This window comes from Ipomoea nil, unplaced genomic scaffold, assembly GCF_001879475.1.
Source record: "Ipomoea nil cultivar Tokyo-kokei standard unplaced genomic scaffold, Asagao_1.1 scaffold0317, whole genome shotgun sequence".
Classification (NCBI taxonomy): Eukaryota; Viridiplantae; Streptophyta; class Magnoliopsida; order Solanales; family Convolvulaceae; genus Ipomoea; species Ipomoea nil.
Window position 1 is genome coordinate 1,940,443 of NW_017616745.1, and position 21,692 is coordinate 1,962,134.

General features: G+C 39.0%; 2 protein-coding genes across 2 annotated transcripts in view; both read left to right on the forward strand.

The window, feature by feature from the left end:
* The first annotated feature begins 1,383 nt into the window (after positions 1-1,383).
* On the forward strand, positions 1,384-3,158 carry LOC109168872 (sporamin B-like). The gene is made up of 2 exons (XM_019317730.1): positions 1,384-2,184; positions 2,622-3,158. The coding sequence occupies exons 1-2, from the start codon at positions 1,427-1,429 to the stop codon at positions 3,046-3,048; spliced, it is 1,185 nt and encodes a 394-aa protein (XP_019173275.1). The 5' UTR covers positions 1,384-1,426; the 3' UTR covers positions 3,049-3,158.
* Positions 3,159-9,912: 6,754 nt separating this feature from the next.
* LOC109165655 (tobamovirus multiplication protein 1-like) overlaps positions 9,913-21,692 on the forward strand; it is a 35,054-nt gene continuing 23,274 nt past the window's right edge. The window contains exons 1-7 of the mRNA XM_019314512.1: positions 9,913-9,924; positions 9,990-10,124; positions 10,231-10,303; positions 10,402-10,447; positions 10,886-10,949; positions 11,111-11,164; positions 11,887-11,964. Of these exons, the coding sequence (XP_019170057.1) occupies positions 9,913-9,924; positions 9,990-10,124; positions 10,231-10,303; positions 10,402-10,447; positions 10,886-10,949; positions 11,111-11,164; positions 11,887-11,964 (462 nt within the window). The remainder of the gene's footprint in view (positions 9,925-9,989; positions 10,125-10,230; positions 10,304-10,401; positions 10,448-10,885; positions 10,950-11,110; positions 11,165-11,886; positions 11,965-21,692) is intronic.

A 21,692-nucleotide genomic window follows, 5' to 3' on the forward strand; every position in this document is an offset into this window, starting at 1 on the left:
CGTGCGAGATAAATAAACTTTTAACTCATGAATTATATCATTGTTTAATTTGTGAAGAATATCAAGTTATGGTACTGCAATGTTGTCACTTGCAAAATTTATCGGATAATGGTGGTGTTGATTTTAATCTTCCTCCCGATCGACAAGGTTGTGTTTGTTTCACGTGCCAAGCTTCTCCGGTGTAAAATGCGGTGAGATCTAAGTCGTTGATCTAGATCAACGATTCAAATTGAAGGAAAAAAAAATTGCATCCTTAGTAACATGAATTCAAATGATGAAGTATATATGCACCTTAAGAAGTTAAACTGATCCACCCTAGCTTATTAAAGTAAAAAGTCATGCACTTTAAGCTTTAAACATATGCACCTTAAACAATAAAATTACTGACATTAAACTTTAGATTTACGCACTTTATGTTGTGACCTTACGCACCTAACGCTATAAACCTACGCACACACCTTAAGTTATAAACTTATGCACCTTAAGTTTTAAACCTACGTATGCACTTTAAGCTTTAAACTTACGCACACGCTACGTTAGGTAGCGTTTCAAAAATAAGCTAGTAGCTTATTACTAATTTTTTTTCATTTTTATCATTATTATTTTAAATAAATAATATCATTTACCACTCCCAATTAAAACCCTTTTGATATTTTCTCTTCTTCTATATTTTTATTCAACTTCTTCTGCAACTCTTCACCGCTGCAACTCCTTAAAGTTCCAACTGTAATCGTCCGTTCATAAGTCCATGACTACTTTATTATGAGATGTTAGATCATGATTATGTTAATAGTTTTATTTCAAAATGTTAAATTCTAATAGGTAAACAAACCTATTTAAATTTTATGAAGATGTCTTTTTTAGTCATTTTACATTTATCAAACTTGTATAAAATAAAAAAAAAAAAAACAAATTTTATCAAACACTTTTAAGCATAATTAGCTAGCTTTAACAACTCTTCAGTTTTCAGCTTCTAGTTTATACCTTTTCAGCTATCTTTTCAACTACGTTTGTCAAACATAGCCATAATCTAGATAGTGTGATTAATAATAATTAATTAATTAAGATCTTATCCATCCAAGGTAACATAACTTTGCACATTTAATTCAATTAACCAGCTGCTTCAATTCAGTAGATTATATTATATGGTCTAATGGTATCCGGGTTGGACTTTCATTTGGAAGATTATGAGTTCAAGCCTCAGTGGAGGCGTTATTGGTTCTTTGTGTTTCAGTAGGTTGAGAAAGTATATGAACAGATACTACAATGTAATAGAGCCAGTAACTTTCAAAAAAATATTATATTATATTATATTCCCTCTTCTGCCCTATAAATTATATTGCATGAGAGCTCATCTCAAACAACACAACACAACACAACACACCTACCTACCTCTCTTTTCCCAATTATTAATTAAGTTGTGAAGATGAAAACCCTCGTGGCACTGCCACTCTTATTCATCGCACTGTCCCTTCTCATTCTTCCCAACCCAACTCATTCTATACGCAATAATCCCATCCGCCTTCCCACCGCTGCTCATGTCGTAGCTCTAGCGTCTGATGACGTCACTCCGGTGGTTGACATCGACGGACACGAGCTCCAGCCCACCGGAGATTACTACATATTCACCCCTGATCCGGAACTAGGTCAAGGAGTGGTTGGGTTGAGTCGTGATGCTAACAAATGCCCAATAATGGACGTCATCCTATCCACCGACTCATCAGCCGACCCCGTTATAATCACGCCGGCGGACCCCAACGCCACCCAAGTCTTGGAATCCACTTTCCAGAGCTTCAAATTCAACGCTAGTGTTCCTCTCTGTGGGAATAACGTGTTTTGGGAGAGTCACTACGACATTCAAATAGGGCAACACATCTTGCAGACTGGCAACGCTAGCCATAGCCCATTCCTGATTGAGCGGGCCTACCCAGACGCCGGCACTGACTTTCCTATTATTTACAAAATCACTTACTGTCTTGACGATGATTGCTACAACGTTGGCACATACTACGACACCTTAATTCACGCTAGGCGTCTGGTTCTTAGTCGTGAATCTTTCCTCCCGGTTGTGTTTCAGAAACGTACTCCGCCGGTGCTCGACCACATCGGAGACCAGCTCCTCGCCGGCGACCTTTACAACATACTCTCCATTGATGATCCCGAAGGAGAAGTGGCACTTGTTAGGTTTGTAAGAAATATTGTTTTCCCGTGTTTCAGTGTCAGTGCATGCACGGCTGGAAATTATGAAATTTCCGACCACTTGAAAGTGATCAAAAAGTGGTCGAAAATAGCAATAAAGGTTTTTTCGGATATCAAAAGTGGTCGGAACACGGCTGGAAATTATGGAATTTCCAACCACCTGAAAGTGATCTTAAATCAAGTCGAAAGCCTTGTTCCGATCACTTTTGGTATTCGAAAAAACCTTTGTTGCTATTTCTGACCACTTTTTGCTTTAGACTTGATTTAAACTCACTTTCAGCTGGTCGGAAATTTCATAATTTACAGTAATGAAATAAGATTTTCTACTTATTTCACTTTCAGGTGGTAGAAAATTCCTTAATTTTCAGTAGAGATGGTAATAATATTGTTTACATATTTATCTAATTACCCTATTCTAATAGGTTGGAGGTCAACAACGACACATGCCCAAGCGACGTGATCATACATGACGAATTAGGCGACCCCATTATATTCCAATCGTGGGGCCCCGCCTTCGTCTTGGAATCGACTCTCCTCACCATCAAATTCAAGCCTTTGCAGCCCACCCCAAATTGTACAGAAAACGTATATTGGGACAGTCAGCCCGACCCAAGCACCGGCCAAATTTTCGTGAAAGCTACCTCTTTTTTCTCGAAGCTGTTCAAGATTGAGAAGGTCCCATCGCCGGATGAGACTTACTTTTACAAAATCATGTACTGTCCTCCGGCTACCCCATGCTACAACGTTAGCACCTACAAAGACACGCGTCCGTCCGTTAACGCTACTCGTTTGGTTCTCACTTATGATATCCCCCACCCTTTTACGTTTAAGAAAGTTATCACACTGTAAGCACTTGCCGGTAATGTAGTACGTAGTTGCATGCTATATGATAAATAAGTTACGTTGCAACTGTATTGACAACGTACATGCATGCAACAAATCCGGCCTACCTTCTTCAATTCTCTGTATTGTATTGTATGGTATTGTATCAATGTATTGTATGGGACGTTATCTCCGCACCTGAGCTGCTCCATACTGTGTAAAGTCTAAATATGGAGGTTATTCAACTTAAAGTGATTATTAAACCAATTATCCATACAAATCGTTTGTAAATCTTACAAATTTAATTAGAAATTTAGTTATATGTTATTGAAAAGAATGCACAAGATATAACAAATACTGCCCAGAAGTTATGCACTTGAAGGCATAAAACTGTGCTCTTGAAGGCAAAAGGGTTCACTTGAATGCTAAGTTTTTTATTTTATTATTATTTTTTAATTTAAAATTTGTAGACAATACCAAGACATACATACACTTTTAGGCATTAAATTGAACACTTGAAAGCATAAAGAGGATCACTAGAAGGCAAGGGAGAAAAAAAGGACACTAAAAGAGAAAATTCGAATGTAATTAATTATGCACTCTTAGAAAGTAAAACATGCACTTTGAAGGCTACAAAACGTGCACTTGAAAGCCAAAAGATTTGCACTTAAAGGCACAAAGATGTGCACTCAAAATAGAAACTAAGTACTGAAATAAAACTGATGCACTCGAAGAAGAAAAAGTATGCACTTGAAGAAGTGAAAATGTGCACTCGAAGAAAGACAATTGCGCACTCGGATACAAAAGACAAGCTGACTTATTTACTCAAAATTACAATAATATTACTGCGCATTTTTTTTTTAATTATCTTCAATCTGAGCTGTTGATTTGGACTACATCTATGTTTGATACTTAACCCTATTTTTTACCTAAAGACCTCTTGTGCATTTGATCTACATCATATATATATATATATATATATATATATATATATATATATATATAAGTTCAAACGCGGCGATGTCCTTAGGTGCGGCGGTGCGACGAAATTTCAGAATCTTGTCCTTATCTTTTATCCTTCCTTCTTAGACGAAGGTTCCTTTTGTAAGAGCAGTCTATCTGAGACTTGCTCAATCCTTCTTTTGTCTTGAAGCATCTTTCGATCATCTTGTTATCTTTGAATCTTCATGTAGACCTATTATACTAGTCTCGTGCATGGTTTATACATCTCATGACTTTGTTATACGGGACTTATCTAACAAACGAAAAATAGGGGTCTGCAATCTAAACAGTTTGGTATCATCAAAATCTAAATACACTTGTTCCTAACACTATTTCCGACCACTTTTTGCTTTCGACTTGATTTAAGATCACTTTCAGGTGGTCGAAAATTTCATAATTTTCAGTAGTGATTTAATCATCATAATAATTGGCATTGGTGTTATGAACAAGTGTACTTAGATTTTGATGATACCAATCTTGCTAGAATCGTAGACCCCTCTTTTTAATTTCTTTATCTTAGAACTTTCGTGTTAGATGAAAGCAATAGCAACTCACCATGTGATTCGGTTAAGTATCATACATACACGAATCTGAGTTGTGTTCAATAGTTTTGGTCTACGAGAAGAAGTGAAGATCGAGAGAATAGCATAGATCGAAAGACGGAAAAGTCTAGCTCTCGTGTAAATATCAAATGTTAAGAAAAGCCATTTGATCATCGAAGACAACGAAAGATAAAGGCAATCTTTCGTATGACTCTCCCGAGACCATTAAGTCTAAGTCAGACTTAAATAGACAAATTTAATACACGAGCAAAGAGAATGTTGTCTATGTCTCACTGTTGGGCAATCATCTTAGACAAAAGAAGTCCTAAGAATGATATTCACAAAAACAAGGAGCATTAAATGATTAGTACTTATTGTCAGTCAAAAAGAACAAAGCCATAATGCTTTTTGACACCAACAACTACACAGTACAGCCGCAATAAATGCTCCATACTCAATGGCCTCGACCATCGTTGTGGTTTTGCGCAGTTGAGGCCTCGTACCTCGGCAGCTGCCGAGGCCCAGCACCTCGGCCGCTACCGAGGCCCAACGCCTCGGCCACTGCCGAGGCCTTACACCTCGGCACAAGCCGAGGACTCACACCTGAGTAGTGGCCGAGGTCTTGGTTCATGTGACCCCACGGCCACACCTTTGCGCTACGAGCGGGCAAGGGACAATGATGGTACCATAAAGCCTCAATAAAGGAAAGCTGATTGTTCATTCAAAACACCAAGTCTAGTACATAACAAAAAGGGGAAGAACGACCAAGTCTAGTGCATGGAAAAAAGGGGGAGAACAAGTTTTTTGGCTACATGAGCCTAAAAAGAAGGTAATCCAAAGCAACCTAAATCTAGCCATTCAGGTAGGGCGTGGGGGTGGAGGCATTATAAGCGGCGACATCCTCTGCATACTCTTCCTTGTTCGACGGGAGATGGATATTCGCCAAGGTAGTGGAGACAAAGCCAATAGTCATATAGTCTGATTCTCCAGAAACTCATCTAACCCCCTAAGGTCCTCTGCACCAACAGGAACAACGATTCCACCAACTGGCCACCTGGACGAGCAAGACAGGGAGGCAGCCATCTCGCCTGGGGATTAAAAGTAGCGTACTGCTCCTTCAAGATAGCATAGATGTCCTGCTGCATCATATACAGGCCCACATCATAAGGTGTTATCCCCTCATCCTCAATACTGCTCTTCCAGTCCTCCGAGGCGAGCCACTCATCTATCAGCTCCTGCAACGGCCGTGGGCGTGTGACATAGCATCCACTACGAACTGGGGAGACTTCTGGTAAACCGGAACAGCACGGCCCAGCTCATATCTCAGCTTCTCATTGTCGCGGCGGCGGGCCTCTTTCTCCTACTCCAACGAACGGGTAAGCTCGGCAATCCGCCCCTGGAGGGTCTCATGGCTCCCGAAGAGAGAGGTACAGTGGGGGACAGTCTGTCAATTTAAGAGGGGAAGCATGTTTTCGAAGCAAGGTACGAAAAAAAAGTTTGTGTTCAGCTTGGGTTCCACCAAAACCATGGATATTTGGGATTCTTGTAGTAGTAATACTGGTCTCATCACCTCACAGTTCATCACTTTCCATTCTTCTGCCAGTTTTAGTGATTGCAGTTCCTTCAATTCAGCATTCCCAACTGCTTTATCTCTTTCCTTTTCTGTATTTCAATGCCTCAATTCCACCATTTACTTGAATGATGAAGGGATTAGTTGATCACCCTTCTGAATTCAGCAGACTACGAATCCTAGCCGTCAATGGTGGTCACGGTGCCGGTGGGAATCCTCCGCGGTCGGTCGCTGCGAAGCTGCCTCAGTTCACTGTTTAATCGGGGCAAAACACTAATTTCGCATTTCCTGTGCCGCGAAGTTGCACTGATGCCAATTATCAAATCAAACGTACATACGCCAAAAGTTTTTCTCCAGGAGATAAAGATATATGCATTGATATTTAGGGTTTACACAATACAACACATACACGCAACAAGCAGGCAGCTAGCTAGAGCAGCTAGGATTTGTTGCATGCATGTTTATTCTTACATAATTAAGTAGCCAGCATCCATGCATGCTACTAGCATACGGGAGGGTCAAACACGTATTGAAATATACTTGAACAATTAAGGGAGAGTCACCATCACCCACAAATCCACAATCAAACGTCTCTCGCCAATAGACTTGTCGTAGTACGTGCTAACGTGGTAGCAGCACAACCGGAGCGCACAGTAAATGATTCGGTAAGTGTTGGGCGCTGGGGCTGGCTTAATTAAGAAAGGGTATGATGAGACGATATCTCCGGTCTTCACGAAAGGTAGAATCACTTCTGGAAATTATGAAATTTCCGATCACCTGAAAGCTGTCTTGTTCCGACCACTTTTGGTATCCGGAAAAACTTTTGTTGCTATTTCCGACCATTTTTTACTTTCGACTTGATTTAAGATCACTTTCAGGTGGTCGGAAATTTTATAATTTCCAGTAGTGAATACACAAACTCTTAACATAATTTTAACATAATGCATAATATACATAAACTCTTAACATAATATACATAAACTCTTATCATAATACACATAGAGTCTTGGGGCACACAATGCATAGTGCACCTAGTGCACGATATAATTTGCCATTAAAGGGTGATTGGGCTTGAAATTTTAGGCCTATTAGTGTGATCTGCTTCTCAATTTTTGGCAAAAATTTATATCCTACACCACGGCGCGCGTTGCACTATGTGCCCAGATGCAAAACGATGTCGTTTTAATTTTTAATTTTTTTTTTTTGAAATTTCCCGCCCCAGTGTATGACAGTTAATTTTTCTTTAAAAAAAAACCCATGTTCAAAAATGTACATAATGTTATACTAGAATACACATAATTGTATACATGAATGTACATAATTATATAACAAAATATACATACTCTTTTTAAAAGATAATACACATAATCTAACATAATACATAATAAACATAAACTTTTAACATAATACACATCAACTCTTAACATAATACACACAAATTTTCTGATTCGGATGTACATAATTGTATAAAAAGAATGTACATAATTGTATAAAAAATGTATAACTGTATGAACAAATATATATAATTATATGAACAAATACACATAATTGTGTGAACAAATATACATAATATATATCATTCATATTCCCTTTACTTCACTCTCTACTTCTTCAAACATCATCATCAATCTAGTACAATCTTTATATATATATATATATATATATATATATATATATATATATATATATATATATATATATATATATATATAGGGAAGGGATCAGGTGGATTTGTTGTTTCCCGTGCGGATGTGCGGTGGATTAATGTGCGTGAGGTTTATACTTAATGTGCGTGAGTTTGTACTCAATGTGCATGAGATTTGTACTTAATGTGCGTAATGTTAATATGCGTGAGTTTTGTACTTAATGTGCCTAAGTATTGTGCTTAATATGCGTGAGATTTGTGCTTAATGTGCGTGCCTTTTAACAAGGTTGTTGAAGATCGCCTATTTCGTCCTGGACCAATTCCGATGGTGGTGAACAGAGATTAGGTTCGGCGGTGACGAATTCTTCCTATCAGCGGCGGTGGTGTGGCAATTCTGGTGGTGTTCACAGGTACGGCGATCCATAGTGAGTTCCGTTCGACAACTGCGAATTCTTGTTAGGCGCAGCAGAGTCCTTAGCTGGTTAAAATTCTCTTTGCGACATCAATTTCACGGTGGCAAATTGGCTTTGTTTTATGTCCAGATTATTAATTTGTGAACATGTTAATTCCATTTGTATTCTTTCTTGTCAGTTTGTTGAGTTAATTCTTTCTTTAGGTACATGAATTAAGTACAAATCTTAGGCACATTAAACACGAGACTAAAACACATTAAGTACAAAACTCACGCACATTAATTAACATTCCACACTCACGCACATTAAGTACAAAGTTCAGACACATTAAGCATAAGACTCACGCACATTAAATACAAAGCTCACGGACATTAATCAACCGCACGAGAAGCACCCATCTGCACTGGAACCTTTCACTATATATATATATATATATATATATATATATATATATATATATATATATATATATATATATATATATATATATATATTAAGGTGCTGTCAGTGCGATCGCACCCATAGTTATGTAAATATGCACCAATGATGTTACGAAACACATAACAAAAAAAAGTACAAATACATAAAAAACGCACCATTAGGTACGCATCACACAAAAAACGTGACATTAGGTAAGCATAAACGCATCACATAGTGTTTGGAAATGCACAATTAGGTGTAGGGAGGTATGGTGCGTTTTTTTGGGTGTGTTGTGCGTTTTGTGGTGTATTTGTGCATTTAATTGTTGTGCGTTTTTCTAACACTATTGGTACCTTTTTTTAAGCGGTCGCACAGACTGCATGTTAAGGTGCGACCATATTTGAGCAGAAGTCTATATATGTGTGTGTGTTAACAATCATTGCTTATTACATGATGATTTGAAGGGTTAATATGCATGCATGGTTGTTTGTTTATTTTTTTGGTGACTAGAGAAACCTACCGTCACTATCTAAAGGTGTACACTAGATAAATCTAGTATTGTGATCCTAATTGTGAAAGGAGCACAACAAGTTAGGTAAATCAATTTAGGTTGCTCATAGCTGATCGGTTAAAATAAACCAAGAAGACTAATAGGTCACTCTCGTCAGGAGTTAAACTTGAAATCCTATGATTACCAAATCAAACAGTCTAACCAACTGCAGGAGTTGTCCCATGGTTGTTTGATGTTAATACGATGTAGAATGAATGTGTGTTACTTGTTTCGGATTTTCCATTGTTGTAGGTACAACTGTGAATTCAGTTAAGGGTTCCAGAATACGGTTGGACAGCACAAAAAGTGTTTCACTTGATGAATTGTGTTGTCAATGGATGTAAGCTCACCTCCATTACTAATTTCAATTCAGAATTCCTTGTTTTGTGTCAATTAAAAGTTTTAACTAATAATTATAATATATAGGCGTTTTATTTCTGTTTCAACTAAATGTTTAACCTGATAGTGATGAGACAACCATCTGATTCTAACATAAACCCGGCCTACCTCCTTCTTCATGTTTGGCTTCTACTGGGGCCGTGTTCCATTTGAGACAACAAGTAAGTTTCCTGACCCAGTAGACATTATATTCCATCTTGTTGAGTTTGTCGGATTAAGGATAAAACTAATATATTTATAGACATCTAATTCCTGTACAATGTATCTACCCGTTAACGTTTCACTCATACTCTTAGTATGAGACAAACTCAACACATCTCGACTAAATGTTTAAGTAATCCGGGGGATTGATGGTTGTTTGGGTAACTTATAAAATGCATGAATATGAATGAGCAGGCACTGAGAGTGTTGCTATTGGATCGCCCAGGGGCTTCTCTTCTTCTCCACCTATACATTACTCATTCTGTTCTGGGCAGAGGTTTACGACCAGGCAAGAAGCTTCGCCATTGATAATCTTCGACCCACATACTTTAAAATCAATGTGGTTGTATACATCATACAGGTGAGGATTATCATCAACTAACATTATATTTCTTCAGACTTTCATATATTTCAATTTGATTTCTTCAGAATACTTGTTTGTGAAACTCTGATATGAACATATATAGATATGCATATGGATATTCATCAAACTCAGTGGAAGCCCTGCAGGAGTTGATATTGCAAAGCTAATTTTTTCAGGTTAAATTGATGGATTAAAACACTTTTTTGTTAGTTTCATGTTTATTGATTGCCAGCTGCACAGTTAAAAGGGAAATGTGATCTTTGATTTTCTGCAGTTATTTCATTTTGTGCTGCTATGGGATTCTTGATATATGGTGGAAGGTGAATGCATGCTACCTTCAAATCTCTAGATTTTACACCATAAGTATTGGCAAATTATACAACGGACCAGGGTCTATTGTAGACGCTAGTCTAATTTTGTATCTATAGTTGACACATTCTGTACCTGTGGCTATCATATTATGTATTAGCAATTATCAAATCAGATTCTATATCAATAATTGATATATTCTGCACCTGTAACTATCATATTATATGTCAGCAATTATCAAATTATTTATCTATATGTATGTACAGAATGTGTTAACGGAAGGTACACAATTTTTGTATCAGGGTTCACAATGCAATATGAACCTTGGTCCATGGTATAAGAATTGATAAGTATTACTTAGGGGCTAAAAATTTGCCATTTTTCCTTTTAATTATCTTGTGTTTATTTCATTAATTAATATGCGACCTCGATTTAATGTTGCTTTCCAGGTTGTTTGTCATGCTGCGACATTTTCCCATTGAATCCAGGGGACGGCAGAAGAAGCTGCATGAGGTCTGTTCATAGTATTTTAACTAACAGGAATCTGGGAAACAACTTATAATGCATATATATAAATATACATTTACATATACATATATGTATGTATTTCAGTTTAATTTGAAAAATCTCTCGTTTGACTTGAGATGGTTGTGCTTAATCCTAGTTGTTGGCAGGTGGGGTTTGTGACTGGAGTTTGCAGCATATGTTTCTTGATCAAATGCATAGTGGTATGCTTTAACAGGTTATATATATATAGAATTGTTTTAAGGTGTCAATCAAAAGTATTGTCTTTTTAGGTAAAAGATAACATTTTTTATTAAAATCGTTGTCTTGAGTATACATATTTTCTTTAAAAGACACCGGTTGTGGTCTATGTGCTTTTTTCTTGTAGTGAACCATACATAGTGAGAACAAGTATAAGGAGAACAATTATCGATAGTATCTGCAAGTACAACTCAAATATGGTTGTACATGGTATAAAAGGCCTTGGTGCCACAATATAGAATATCCCATACATCTCAAATTGATACAACTCAAATATAGTTGTACTTTTTTTTTTTCAAATATAGTTGTACTTGATATAAAAGATACTGGGTGTCGATTGATGCCTTAGAATATCCCAATTGAAAATTAGGATGTTTCGGCTACTTGATAGGTAATATACCCCAGGTTATTGAACCGTACATACCGAGCACTTGATTGGATCTGACTCCAAGAATCTTAAGGATAAATTCCGATCGTGTCCCACCTGCTGGGGCGTACTTAACTGACCGGACCTGATACTAGGCTTCTTCTTAGCTTAATAAGCTTTCTGCTCTGAATCCTTTAGGCTCGGTTCCGACTTGAATGCTCGGTCGGCCCCCGAGCCCGAGCCCAAGCCCAAGCGACCAGTACCTAAAGATGAATGTGGATAATAACGTCCGAAAGTCTAATCAACATGACATTGCAGGTTGGTATTTCTGCCTTTGATGAGGCTGCTGATATTGATGTTCTTGTTCATCCAATTCTAAATCTCATTTATTACATGGTAAATTAATCTTTCTGCATATATTATTTCCAAAAAAAAAAAAAAAATCTTTCTGCATATATGCATACATTTGCCCAGATAGATGACTGATCATTTGACTGAGACAAACATTTTGATGTTGTCTTCCACAGATGGTGGAAATCTTGCCTTCTGCAATGGTTCTCTTCATCCTCCGGAAATTGCCCGCGAAACGAGTCTCCGACCAGTACCATCCAATTCAATGACACCGCCGGCGGCAATATGCCATAAACGTTGAAGATCAGATCAGAGGATGTTCCGGCCGGCAGTTTTGGTTATTATTAGTACGATGATGTTACAATAGGCCATGTGTTGTGTGTTTAATTTATCAGTTTTGTCTGTTGTCTTCACTTTGATACAGTAATATATATATATATATATATATATATATATATATATATATATAATTTTGGATACGTAGTTTGGGTATACCTTTAGTCAAATGGGGCAAGCCAATGGCTTATAGAAAACCTTAATTATTTTACATGTAGAATTATTCAGTATTTCGAGTCCCAGCTAGGATTGCTGACGTTCATTGTTGCAGTGGTTGAAAATCAAAGTTTGTAGAGGAAAACGTAGAGCCTTTTCCGGTAAGAATGGTCAATTATACTTGTTGATGAGCTTCTTCAATTCTGCCTTGCGAGGTAGAGCCTCTTCAATAAGTCTTGGTAGTGAATTGAATAGGAAGTAAGTATAACCCATGACTATGTGAGAATATAATATAACTGAAAAACTGATGGTTTTATTCATACTTTACAACCCTTTATATACATGAAGAATATGGTAACAACTAGCTATATGTGCAAACTAACAAAAGAGAATGATCAGGTGAGCTTGAGAATTTCAATACAAAAGAATAATTAATAATAATCACTAATAATACTAGGGCTTAATACGCCCCCGCAAGATGGAGGAGCCATCAGAAACTTTCATCTCGGACCGAAAATGCTCAAATGAATGTCTTACCAACCCCTTTGTGAGAATATCAGCGATCTAGTGAGTAGTTGGGACATGCTGCACACTAAGTGTACCATTTACAATATGATCCCGAACAAAAAAGTAGTCCAATGCGAGATGCTTCATCCTTGAATGATAAACCGGGTTCTGACAGATGTACGTAGCACTCAAATTGTCACAGTGCAACACCGGAGAACGAGGAAGAAGAACCTCCATATCCTGCAATAAATTGTGTACCCATATAACCTCAGCCGCTGCATTCGCTAAAGCTCGATATTCTGCTTCTGTAGAAGAACGGGCTACTGCCTTCTGTCGGACCAAGCGCCAATAAATTATATTGGGCCCTAAAAATAAAACATAGCCAGTGGTCGACCGGCCACCATCATGAACACCACCCCAATCTGAATCTGAGAAAGCAGCAAGATTTAACGTAGAGCTACGACGAAGAAGCAGCCCGTGAAACACTGTTCCCTTCAAGTAACATAACACTTGTTTGACCGCTTGCCAATGAATCAATAGAGGATTGTGCATGAATTGTGAAAGGCGGTTTATGACATAGCCAACATCAGGATGAGTAATTGAAAGGTATTGTAAAAGACCAATTACCCTTCAATATACAGTAGCATCAGTAATAGCAGCGGATTGATCCTTCGGCCGGAATAAGTCAACAGAAGACCCAATAGGTGTGTGCACAATCTTAGCTTCATGCATGTCAACTTATTTCAAGATATCAATAATATACTACGATTGAGACAAAAACAATTCATTTGAAGTGAGAATTACCTCAACACCAAGAAAATGATGTAACGCCCCCAAGTCTTTAACCGAAAACCGTTGCGCTAAGCAGGAAACAAAATGATCCAACAACTCATCAGAATTTCCTGTGACTGCAATATCGTCTACATATGCCATAAAGTAAATTAAGGCACCATTAGACTGATAAATGAACAAAGAATAATCTGGACGGGACTTGCGAAAACCAAATTCAACCAAATATTTAGAGAGCTCCATATACCACGCCCGAGGCGCTTGCTTGAGACCGTACAAAGCCTTTCTAAGGCGACACACAAAGGAAGGATACTGAGGATCACAATACCCTGGTGGCTACTTCATATAAACCTCTTCAGACAAGGTGTCATGCAAAAAAGCATTATTGACATCGAATTGCCGTAGTGTCCAATTGTAGGCTAATACCAAGGTAAGGACAATACGTATCGTAGCAGGCTTTGCCACGGGACTGAAAGTACCAAAGTAATCCATCCCAGATTCTTGCAGGTATCCCTTAGCAACTAGGCGAGCCTTATCGCAGCAGGCTTTGCCACGGGACTGAAAGTATCAAAGTAATCCCTCCCAGATTCTTGCAGGTATCCCGTAGCAACTAGGCGAGCCTTGAACCTATCAATCGTTCCATCTGGTTTTCGTTTAACTCTAAAAACCCATTTGCAACCAATCGGCGGTCATTTTGGCGGTGGTACCAGTTCCCATGTACCATTTTTGAGAAGCGCAACAAACTCGTCGTCATCCATGGCTTGTCTCCAACGAGGATCCTTCTTGGCTTGGGTAACAGAGGTAGGCTCAACTGGTTCTGGTATTGGGTGATTACTGGTGAAGATGACGGTTTTATAATCAAAATATTTATGGTTTGGTTTTCGAATTCTAGTTGATCGCTGAACCTGTGTAGGTGTAGACTGGGTAGAATTATTATGGTCGGAGGAGCCTGGTTGCGACTGGTCGGTGGAGAGATCATGTGTGAGATCAGTAGATGAGGGTGGCGGTTGGGTAGTGAGAATATCATGCGGCTGGGCGGTGTCACTAGGATATGAAGAGGGCGGTTGGGCGGTGTGACCAGGAGATGAAGAGGGCGGCTGGGCAGCGTGATTAGGAGATGAAGAGGAGGGCTGGGTGGTGACAATATCATGCAGATGATTAGTAGAGGAAAATGGCCTGGCGGCTGGACGGTGGAATTATCATGCAGCTGGGCTTGCGGCTGGGCGGAGAGGGAAGTTTGCGGCTGGGCAATGTCCATTGGTTGATCGGAGGTAGCGGAAGGTTGAGCGGGAACTGTTGGAGGCACGGTAGATGGAAAAAAAATAGATTGTTGATAAGGATTAAAATTAATAATATGAGATGAAAGACATGAGGCACTTACACTGGGAGGTCCGGCCGAAGTTGTACAGGCTTGGCTGTACGGAAACACATGATCAATAAACCGCACATGACGATATACATAGACGCGGCCTGTTTTCGGATCAAGACACTTATAACCTGACTGTGACAGAGAATATCCTAAAAACACAAGATATTGATTTTTGCTAGAGTTTGGTGTTGGTGTACGACTTAAGCCAAGGAAAACATAAACAACCAAAAGGTTTTAATTTTTTGTAATTCGGTGTCATTCCAAATAGAAGTTCAAAGGGTGATTTATGCATGAGATTTATTTTTGGCATTCGATTTATAAGATACACGACTGTTTGAAACGAATAAGACCAATATGTACGGGGCATAGAAGCAAAACCAAGTAAAGACAACCCGGATTCTGCAACCCTTTATATACAAGAAGAATATGGTAACAACTAGCTATCTATGTGCAAATTAACAAAAGAGAATGATCAATCAGGTGAGCCTGAGAATTTAAATACAAAAGAATAATTAATAATAACCACTAATAATACTAGGCCTTAATAGACTATCCCGGCTGTTGTAGTGAAGAACGCTGATAACGGTAATTCCCGTGTATGTAGAAACAATGTAGAGAGTAGACAAGAAATAACTCAAATGGATCTCTTTTATTCATGTTTGTTTTTGCATGTTTAGAGAGAATGGAGAGTATTCTCTAAGTCTAGAGAGAGAGGAAAATGGGAGAAGGAAAAACCCCTAACTTGGAGGGCTAAGGCCCTATTTATAGGGTCAAGGGTTGGCGGGTTGACCTTGACCCGTTGAACCTGACCCGAACCGTTTGACCCGACATCGATTCGGTCTTTTCCCGATCGCAATCAAAGTTAAAAGGCAAACTCGAGAATCCATCGTATCTACTCCCTTATGATGACGATTCTCGTAACTAAGGGAGTGGGGGGCTACACTGGTGCTCGTTCGCCAAATAATTTCCCGAATATACCGGTCGAGTAGCGCGTTCGTGTCCCTAAAGTATTCCCCGAGTAGATCGGTCGAGCAGCACATTCGTTTCGCTAAAGTATTTCCCGAGTAGGTCGGTCGAGTAGCGCGTTCGTTTCACTAAAGTATCTCCCGAGTATATCAACTTAGCTCGTTCACCAAAGAGCTTCTTAAGTAGACCGACTTTTTCAGTCCCGTTGTCACTTCTCGGTCAAAGTGACCTTCCCGGTCCCGTTATCATTAGACTTTCGGGTCTCCTAGCACTAAAGTGCTCCGCGAGCTGATCGACCTTCTCGGTCTCGTAGATCGCCTCACGAGTTGGTCGACCTTCCCGGTATTGTAGATCGCCACACGAGTAGATCGACCTTCCCGGTCCCGTTGATCGTTTCACGCGTAGATCGACCTTCCCGGTCTCGTAGATCGCTTCGCGAGTAGATCAACCTTCCCGGTCGCGAATAGGGTTATTATCCTCATATAGAAGGAATAATATGTACCATTATGTACTCAATAAAGAGTTGATAATGGACTTGGTTATTATCCTCATATAGAAGGGATAATATGTACCATTATGTGCTCAATAAAGAGTTGATAATTGACTTATTTATTATCTCAATCAATATTGATGGTGTAAACAGCTTGATGATGTCAGTTCATGTTTAAAGACTGAGATTTTTGAAATAAAAGCTTGTGAAAGATATAAGTATTATCTCGACTTGAAGATCGAGTTTTTCTTTGAAGAATTTTTTTTTATACACCAGTTAGCCAATACTTGATTTTGATTAGATACTTATACAAATCAATATATAATGGGCTATTTGGGTACTGGCTATTCTTTTTGTATCCCCATAATGCCAAAGTCCCAAAACTGGTTGTACTATATTTACCCCCATTGTCCTATAAAGTGACAATAAAGATTGTGTTGCATAAATGCTAATAGGATATATAATGAAATCCTTTTGACTAGACATTATAATGTCAATATTATACTCACGTGAGCTCCAGAAGAGTCACGGGACTATTATAGAGTATATTCATTCCATTGAGAGTTTTACATATTTATTTACTAAATTCCTCTATACATTTTGGAAATTTAATGTATGGACTTAAAGATTATAATCCTGAGGGGTAGTATCATTTTACATGAATCAATCCTGAAGATTGGGTCTTTATGATTAATGATTGTACTCTTTTCCTTAGCTAAGCTTTTTCCCTACTGGGTTTCCTTAGCTTAAGGTCTTTTAAGAGAAAGCTAATCTAAAAAAAGAATACACATACATCCATGCACTATTTTCCTCAACTAGTTTTTCCCACTAGGTTTTCTAGTGAGGTTTTTAACGAGGCATGAGTATGATATAGTAATGTAAATGGGGAAAAGTTGCAAAATAATTGTTTAAGTAAACAAACTCAAAAATCCTGAAGATTATGCCGATTGTGCCCTGAAGGCTTATGGTTATACTCTTTTTCCCTTAGCTATGTTTTCCCCACAGGGTTTTTCTAAGTTAAGGTTTTTAATGAGGCAATCAGTGCAATCTATGATTTTACAAATATCATGTACTCTTTTCTTCAACTAGGTTTTTCCCACGTGGTTTTCCTAGTGAAGTTTTTAACAAGGCATGAATATATATATATATATATATATATATATATATATATATATATATATATATATATATATATATATATATATATATATATATATATATATATATATATATATATATATATATACTCCTTTTGTCTAGTTTTTTCCCATAGGATTTTCCTAGAAAATTTTTGACGAGGCATGAATGTGAGAAGATAATGCCCAAGGGGGAGTGTTATAAAGAAATATTATGGTGGACATTATTATCCATCTTTGTAACAGTTGTAGGTGTAACTGATATACTTATTTCTATTTAGTACATATTTACTCTTACCTTGTATATATGTATCTTTCCATAAGAATGGCTGATGATAAATGAGATGATCGGCATTCCCTCTCCATTCTCAATTTTCCTTCTCCCTGCTGTTTGATTTTACAACACATATATAATTTTGATTGGTAACATGTCTCTTTTTCTTCTAGCTGCGAGATTTTAAATTAAAGGTGTATTCGCCTAAGTTTGACTCCCAATGAGAGCGGTCTATTGGTCTTCTTGGTTTAATCCAGTCAACTATGGACAAGGTATATATGCTAGTTTATATCACTATCGTCACCTACAAGGTGGAGTTTACCCAATATACACCCTCCAATAGTAACAGTAGGTTTCTCTCAATCACCCCTGCGGCCCTGCACATGCTTAGTTCACTAGTTCAATATGCAGTATTTGGGTGAAGAGACCAATGTTCGAACCTTGGCAGCGGCAGTGTGGGGATTATGTCCAAAATGGGCAGATCCCTTGTACGTACCGACATTTGGCCCTGTTTGCTGAGCCAGTCGGGCTGGGGTGTAAGGGACCTTTGAGGTTGGGGATTCAACCTTTAGGGAGAATGTTTTTCTTGATGGGATGGTCAATCAACATGACATACCCCTGGTCGGGTTGGGCAACGAATAAGATTAGGAGTCAGTCGATGGGCTGAGTGCGGAAAGGTTCGATACCAGGCGGAAGGCTATCTAGGCGGTCAGAGGTGCACAAAGGGGGTGTCAGTAAGGATAAGGGGCAGGCAGTCGGCCGGTGCGGGGTGACAGGGTCGTTCAGTTTAGTCGCAGGGTACTCAATGTAGTCGGACAGGTAGGAGAACGTACGGTCAGCTTAATCAGTCGGAGAGTCGGATGAGTCTTTCATGTAGTCATTCGAAAAAACGAATGAGAGCTCTAGGTAGTTAGTCATATATCTGGATGGGGATTGGACCAGTCTATCAGACGATCGGATGGGTCCTTCAAGCAGCCGATAGGGTGATGGAGTAACTAGTTGGTAATTGGGGAGAGAGCATCTAGTAGTAGGAGAAGAGGTCGAGTGGTGGGGCCCAGAGGCGAATACTCAGGCGGGGTGCTGAGGAGATAGGGACTCGCCGAGAGGAGATCAAAGGAGATCGAGTGATCCAATGGGTCGTAGCAGGAGTGTAGATGAGCTGGGGACGACTGAGCTATTCAGTCGCCCAAAGGGAGGATGTGCCGACTCCGCGGATGACTCGGACAATCACCAGAGATACGAATGTAGTCAGAAGAAATCTGGATCGGATTTTGCGGAAGGCAGTGGAAAACGCGAAGATTATTAAGAAAGAAGAACTCTTGAGTTTAGGAAGGGAGATATCTGCTAAGCACCTTGTGCTCAGATGGCACCTTTGTGGCTCCCTTGAGGGAAGGTCACAGGATCGAACCCCGGTGGTGGGGAATTGACTCTTTGGGTGCATTAGTTTGAGAAAGTATAGACATCCCTAGATCGTAGCGATTTCCTGCCTAGCGCCTAACTATATATATATATATATATAATGACATATATACACCCACACACGTGCATCTTTCGTTTTTATAGTTAGGTGCTACTCTACCGCTCGACTAGCGCCTAGCACCTACTGCAACCATGCTTGTGCTAGTCTAGCACCTACTGCAACCATGCTTGTGCTAGTCTACCGCTCGACTAGCGCCTAGCACCTACTGCAACCATGCTTATAATAGAGTTATAATAGTATTAAAAAAAAAAAAAAAAAGAGGAAGGGATATCTCTTGAATTTAGAAAGGAAGATGAATTGTATTTATGGCAAGATGGAGTTGCCTAGTTATGCCCCTTAATTCTTGTATAAATAGGCCTTGAATACCTTGAAAAATGACACCCAATGATTAATCATAATATATGATATGCCACATTAGAAATTTAAAAATATTAATTTTTACTCGTCGTAAGTGGATTACACCCACCACATGCATTACAACAAGCTAGGACTTGTTGCATGTTTATTATTATTACATAAAACGTGCACCATGCGGCCATGCCGAAGTTCTTGACATTACGTTATTATTATTATTATTATCAATATCATTTCCGATGCATAATTATTTTTCCTTAAACACAATTAAACTATTATCGAGGGATTCGGTGCTATTAGTCAAAGCCAAATGCGTATTACCGGTTGCCCAGTCCAAGTACCTCCCGACATCATAGCAGTTATCCTCGTCCCGGGGACAGTACGTTAATTTATAAATTTGAGGGCCAATATCCACCGGCTCAATCCTGAACAAATTGCTAACGTTTTCCACAGCCTCGCCGGCCTTCACCAGTTGCCGACCAAACTCGTCGTCTTGCTCCACCTTCCACGACAGCTTGTCGGCACACTCTTCGGCGGCGGCGGCGGCGGTGAAGCTGATGGTCTGGAAAGTGGACTCAATGACGAAGTTGTCTTTTACCGCCGGCGTGAACACGACGGGGTCACCCAGGTTGAAGCTCGGGACCACGATGTCGTTCGGGCATGGAGCCGTGAAGTCCAGCTTCGCTAGCTTCACTCCTTGTCCACGGGCTCTTCCCGCAAAGTCTGTGCTCAGGTAGTACTCTGAACCGGCGAGAAGGACTTTCCCGTCGACGTCCATTACCGGCTGGCCGGCGGTGGGGAGGCGGATGGGGTCCAACGCCGCCGCGGAATGTGGTGGGGCGGCGAGAATGAAAAAGGAAAGGGAGAAGAATAGTGTAAGCTGGATCTTCATAGTTAAGTATATGGAGAAAGAATTCAAGAGAAGAAGGTGATGGTAGGAATGCCATTTTCGCTCCCAATTTATAGATCACAACCATGGTATAGTACAATTGAGTTACTATTATTATTATTATTATTAGTTGTTAGGTTGAGATTTGGAGGACCAAGTTATCTTATATCAATTTTGATGTGCCAATATAATAGTAAAAGCTACTCCGTATTTATATTGAGGATGTGCACGAAATTATTACTGTCCCTACTATATTCAGATTAATTAATTCTTATTTGAACTAGCCCGGTCCAATTAAGGAATAAAGTGTTGATCAGATTAATAAGTTTTTTATAAAGTAAATACCCAAAATGGTTCCTCAAGTATAGCTAAATTCACAAATTAGTTTTCGACTTTCAATTTTAATCAATTAAGTCCTTAACTTTGCAATTTTAACACGATTTGGTCCTTCGAACACTTCTGCATTAACGCCGGCGCCCGCGCCGTCATCGATGATCTCCAGAAGAACCCACAGCTCTCACCGGAGCACATGGAGGCCTCCAGGATGACGTTGCACCGGTTCGGAAACACGTGGTCTTCTTCACTCTGGTACGAACTCAACTACATTGAATCCAAAAGGAGGATGAAGAAAGGCGACATGATTTGGTAGATTGCTTTCGGCGGTGGATTCAAATGTAACAGTGCGGTCTGAAATTACATATATATCCTCAAAAATCACAGTCAACAAACGGTCAAATAGACAGAGGACCAAATCGTGTTAAAATTGCAAAGTTAAGGACTTAATTGGTTAAAATTTGTTATAATAATATTATTATTATTATATTAAACCAAGTAAGATGAGTTAGTTGGTTAAAAATAATGGGAGTAATTATAGGTGCAGTACATGGCCATGATGTTAGCTTTACATGGAGCATTAATTCCTTAATTTTAGCATTTGAGTTATCTTATCTAGTATAAATAGTCTTTGTATTCAAGCTTTTATTATCAATCAAGTTATCTATTCCTCTCTCTCTCTCTCCTCAATATA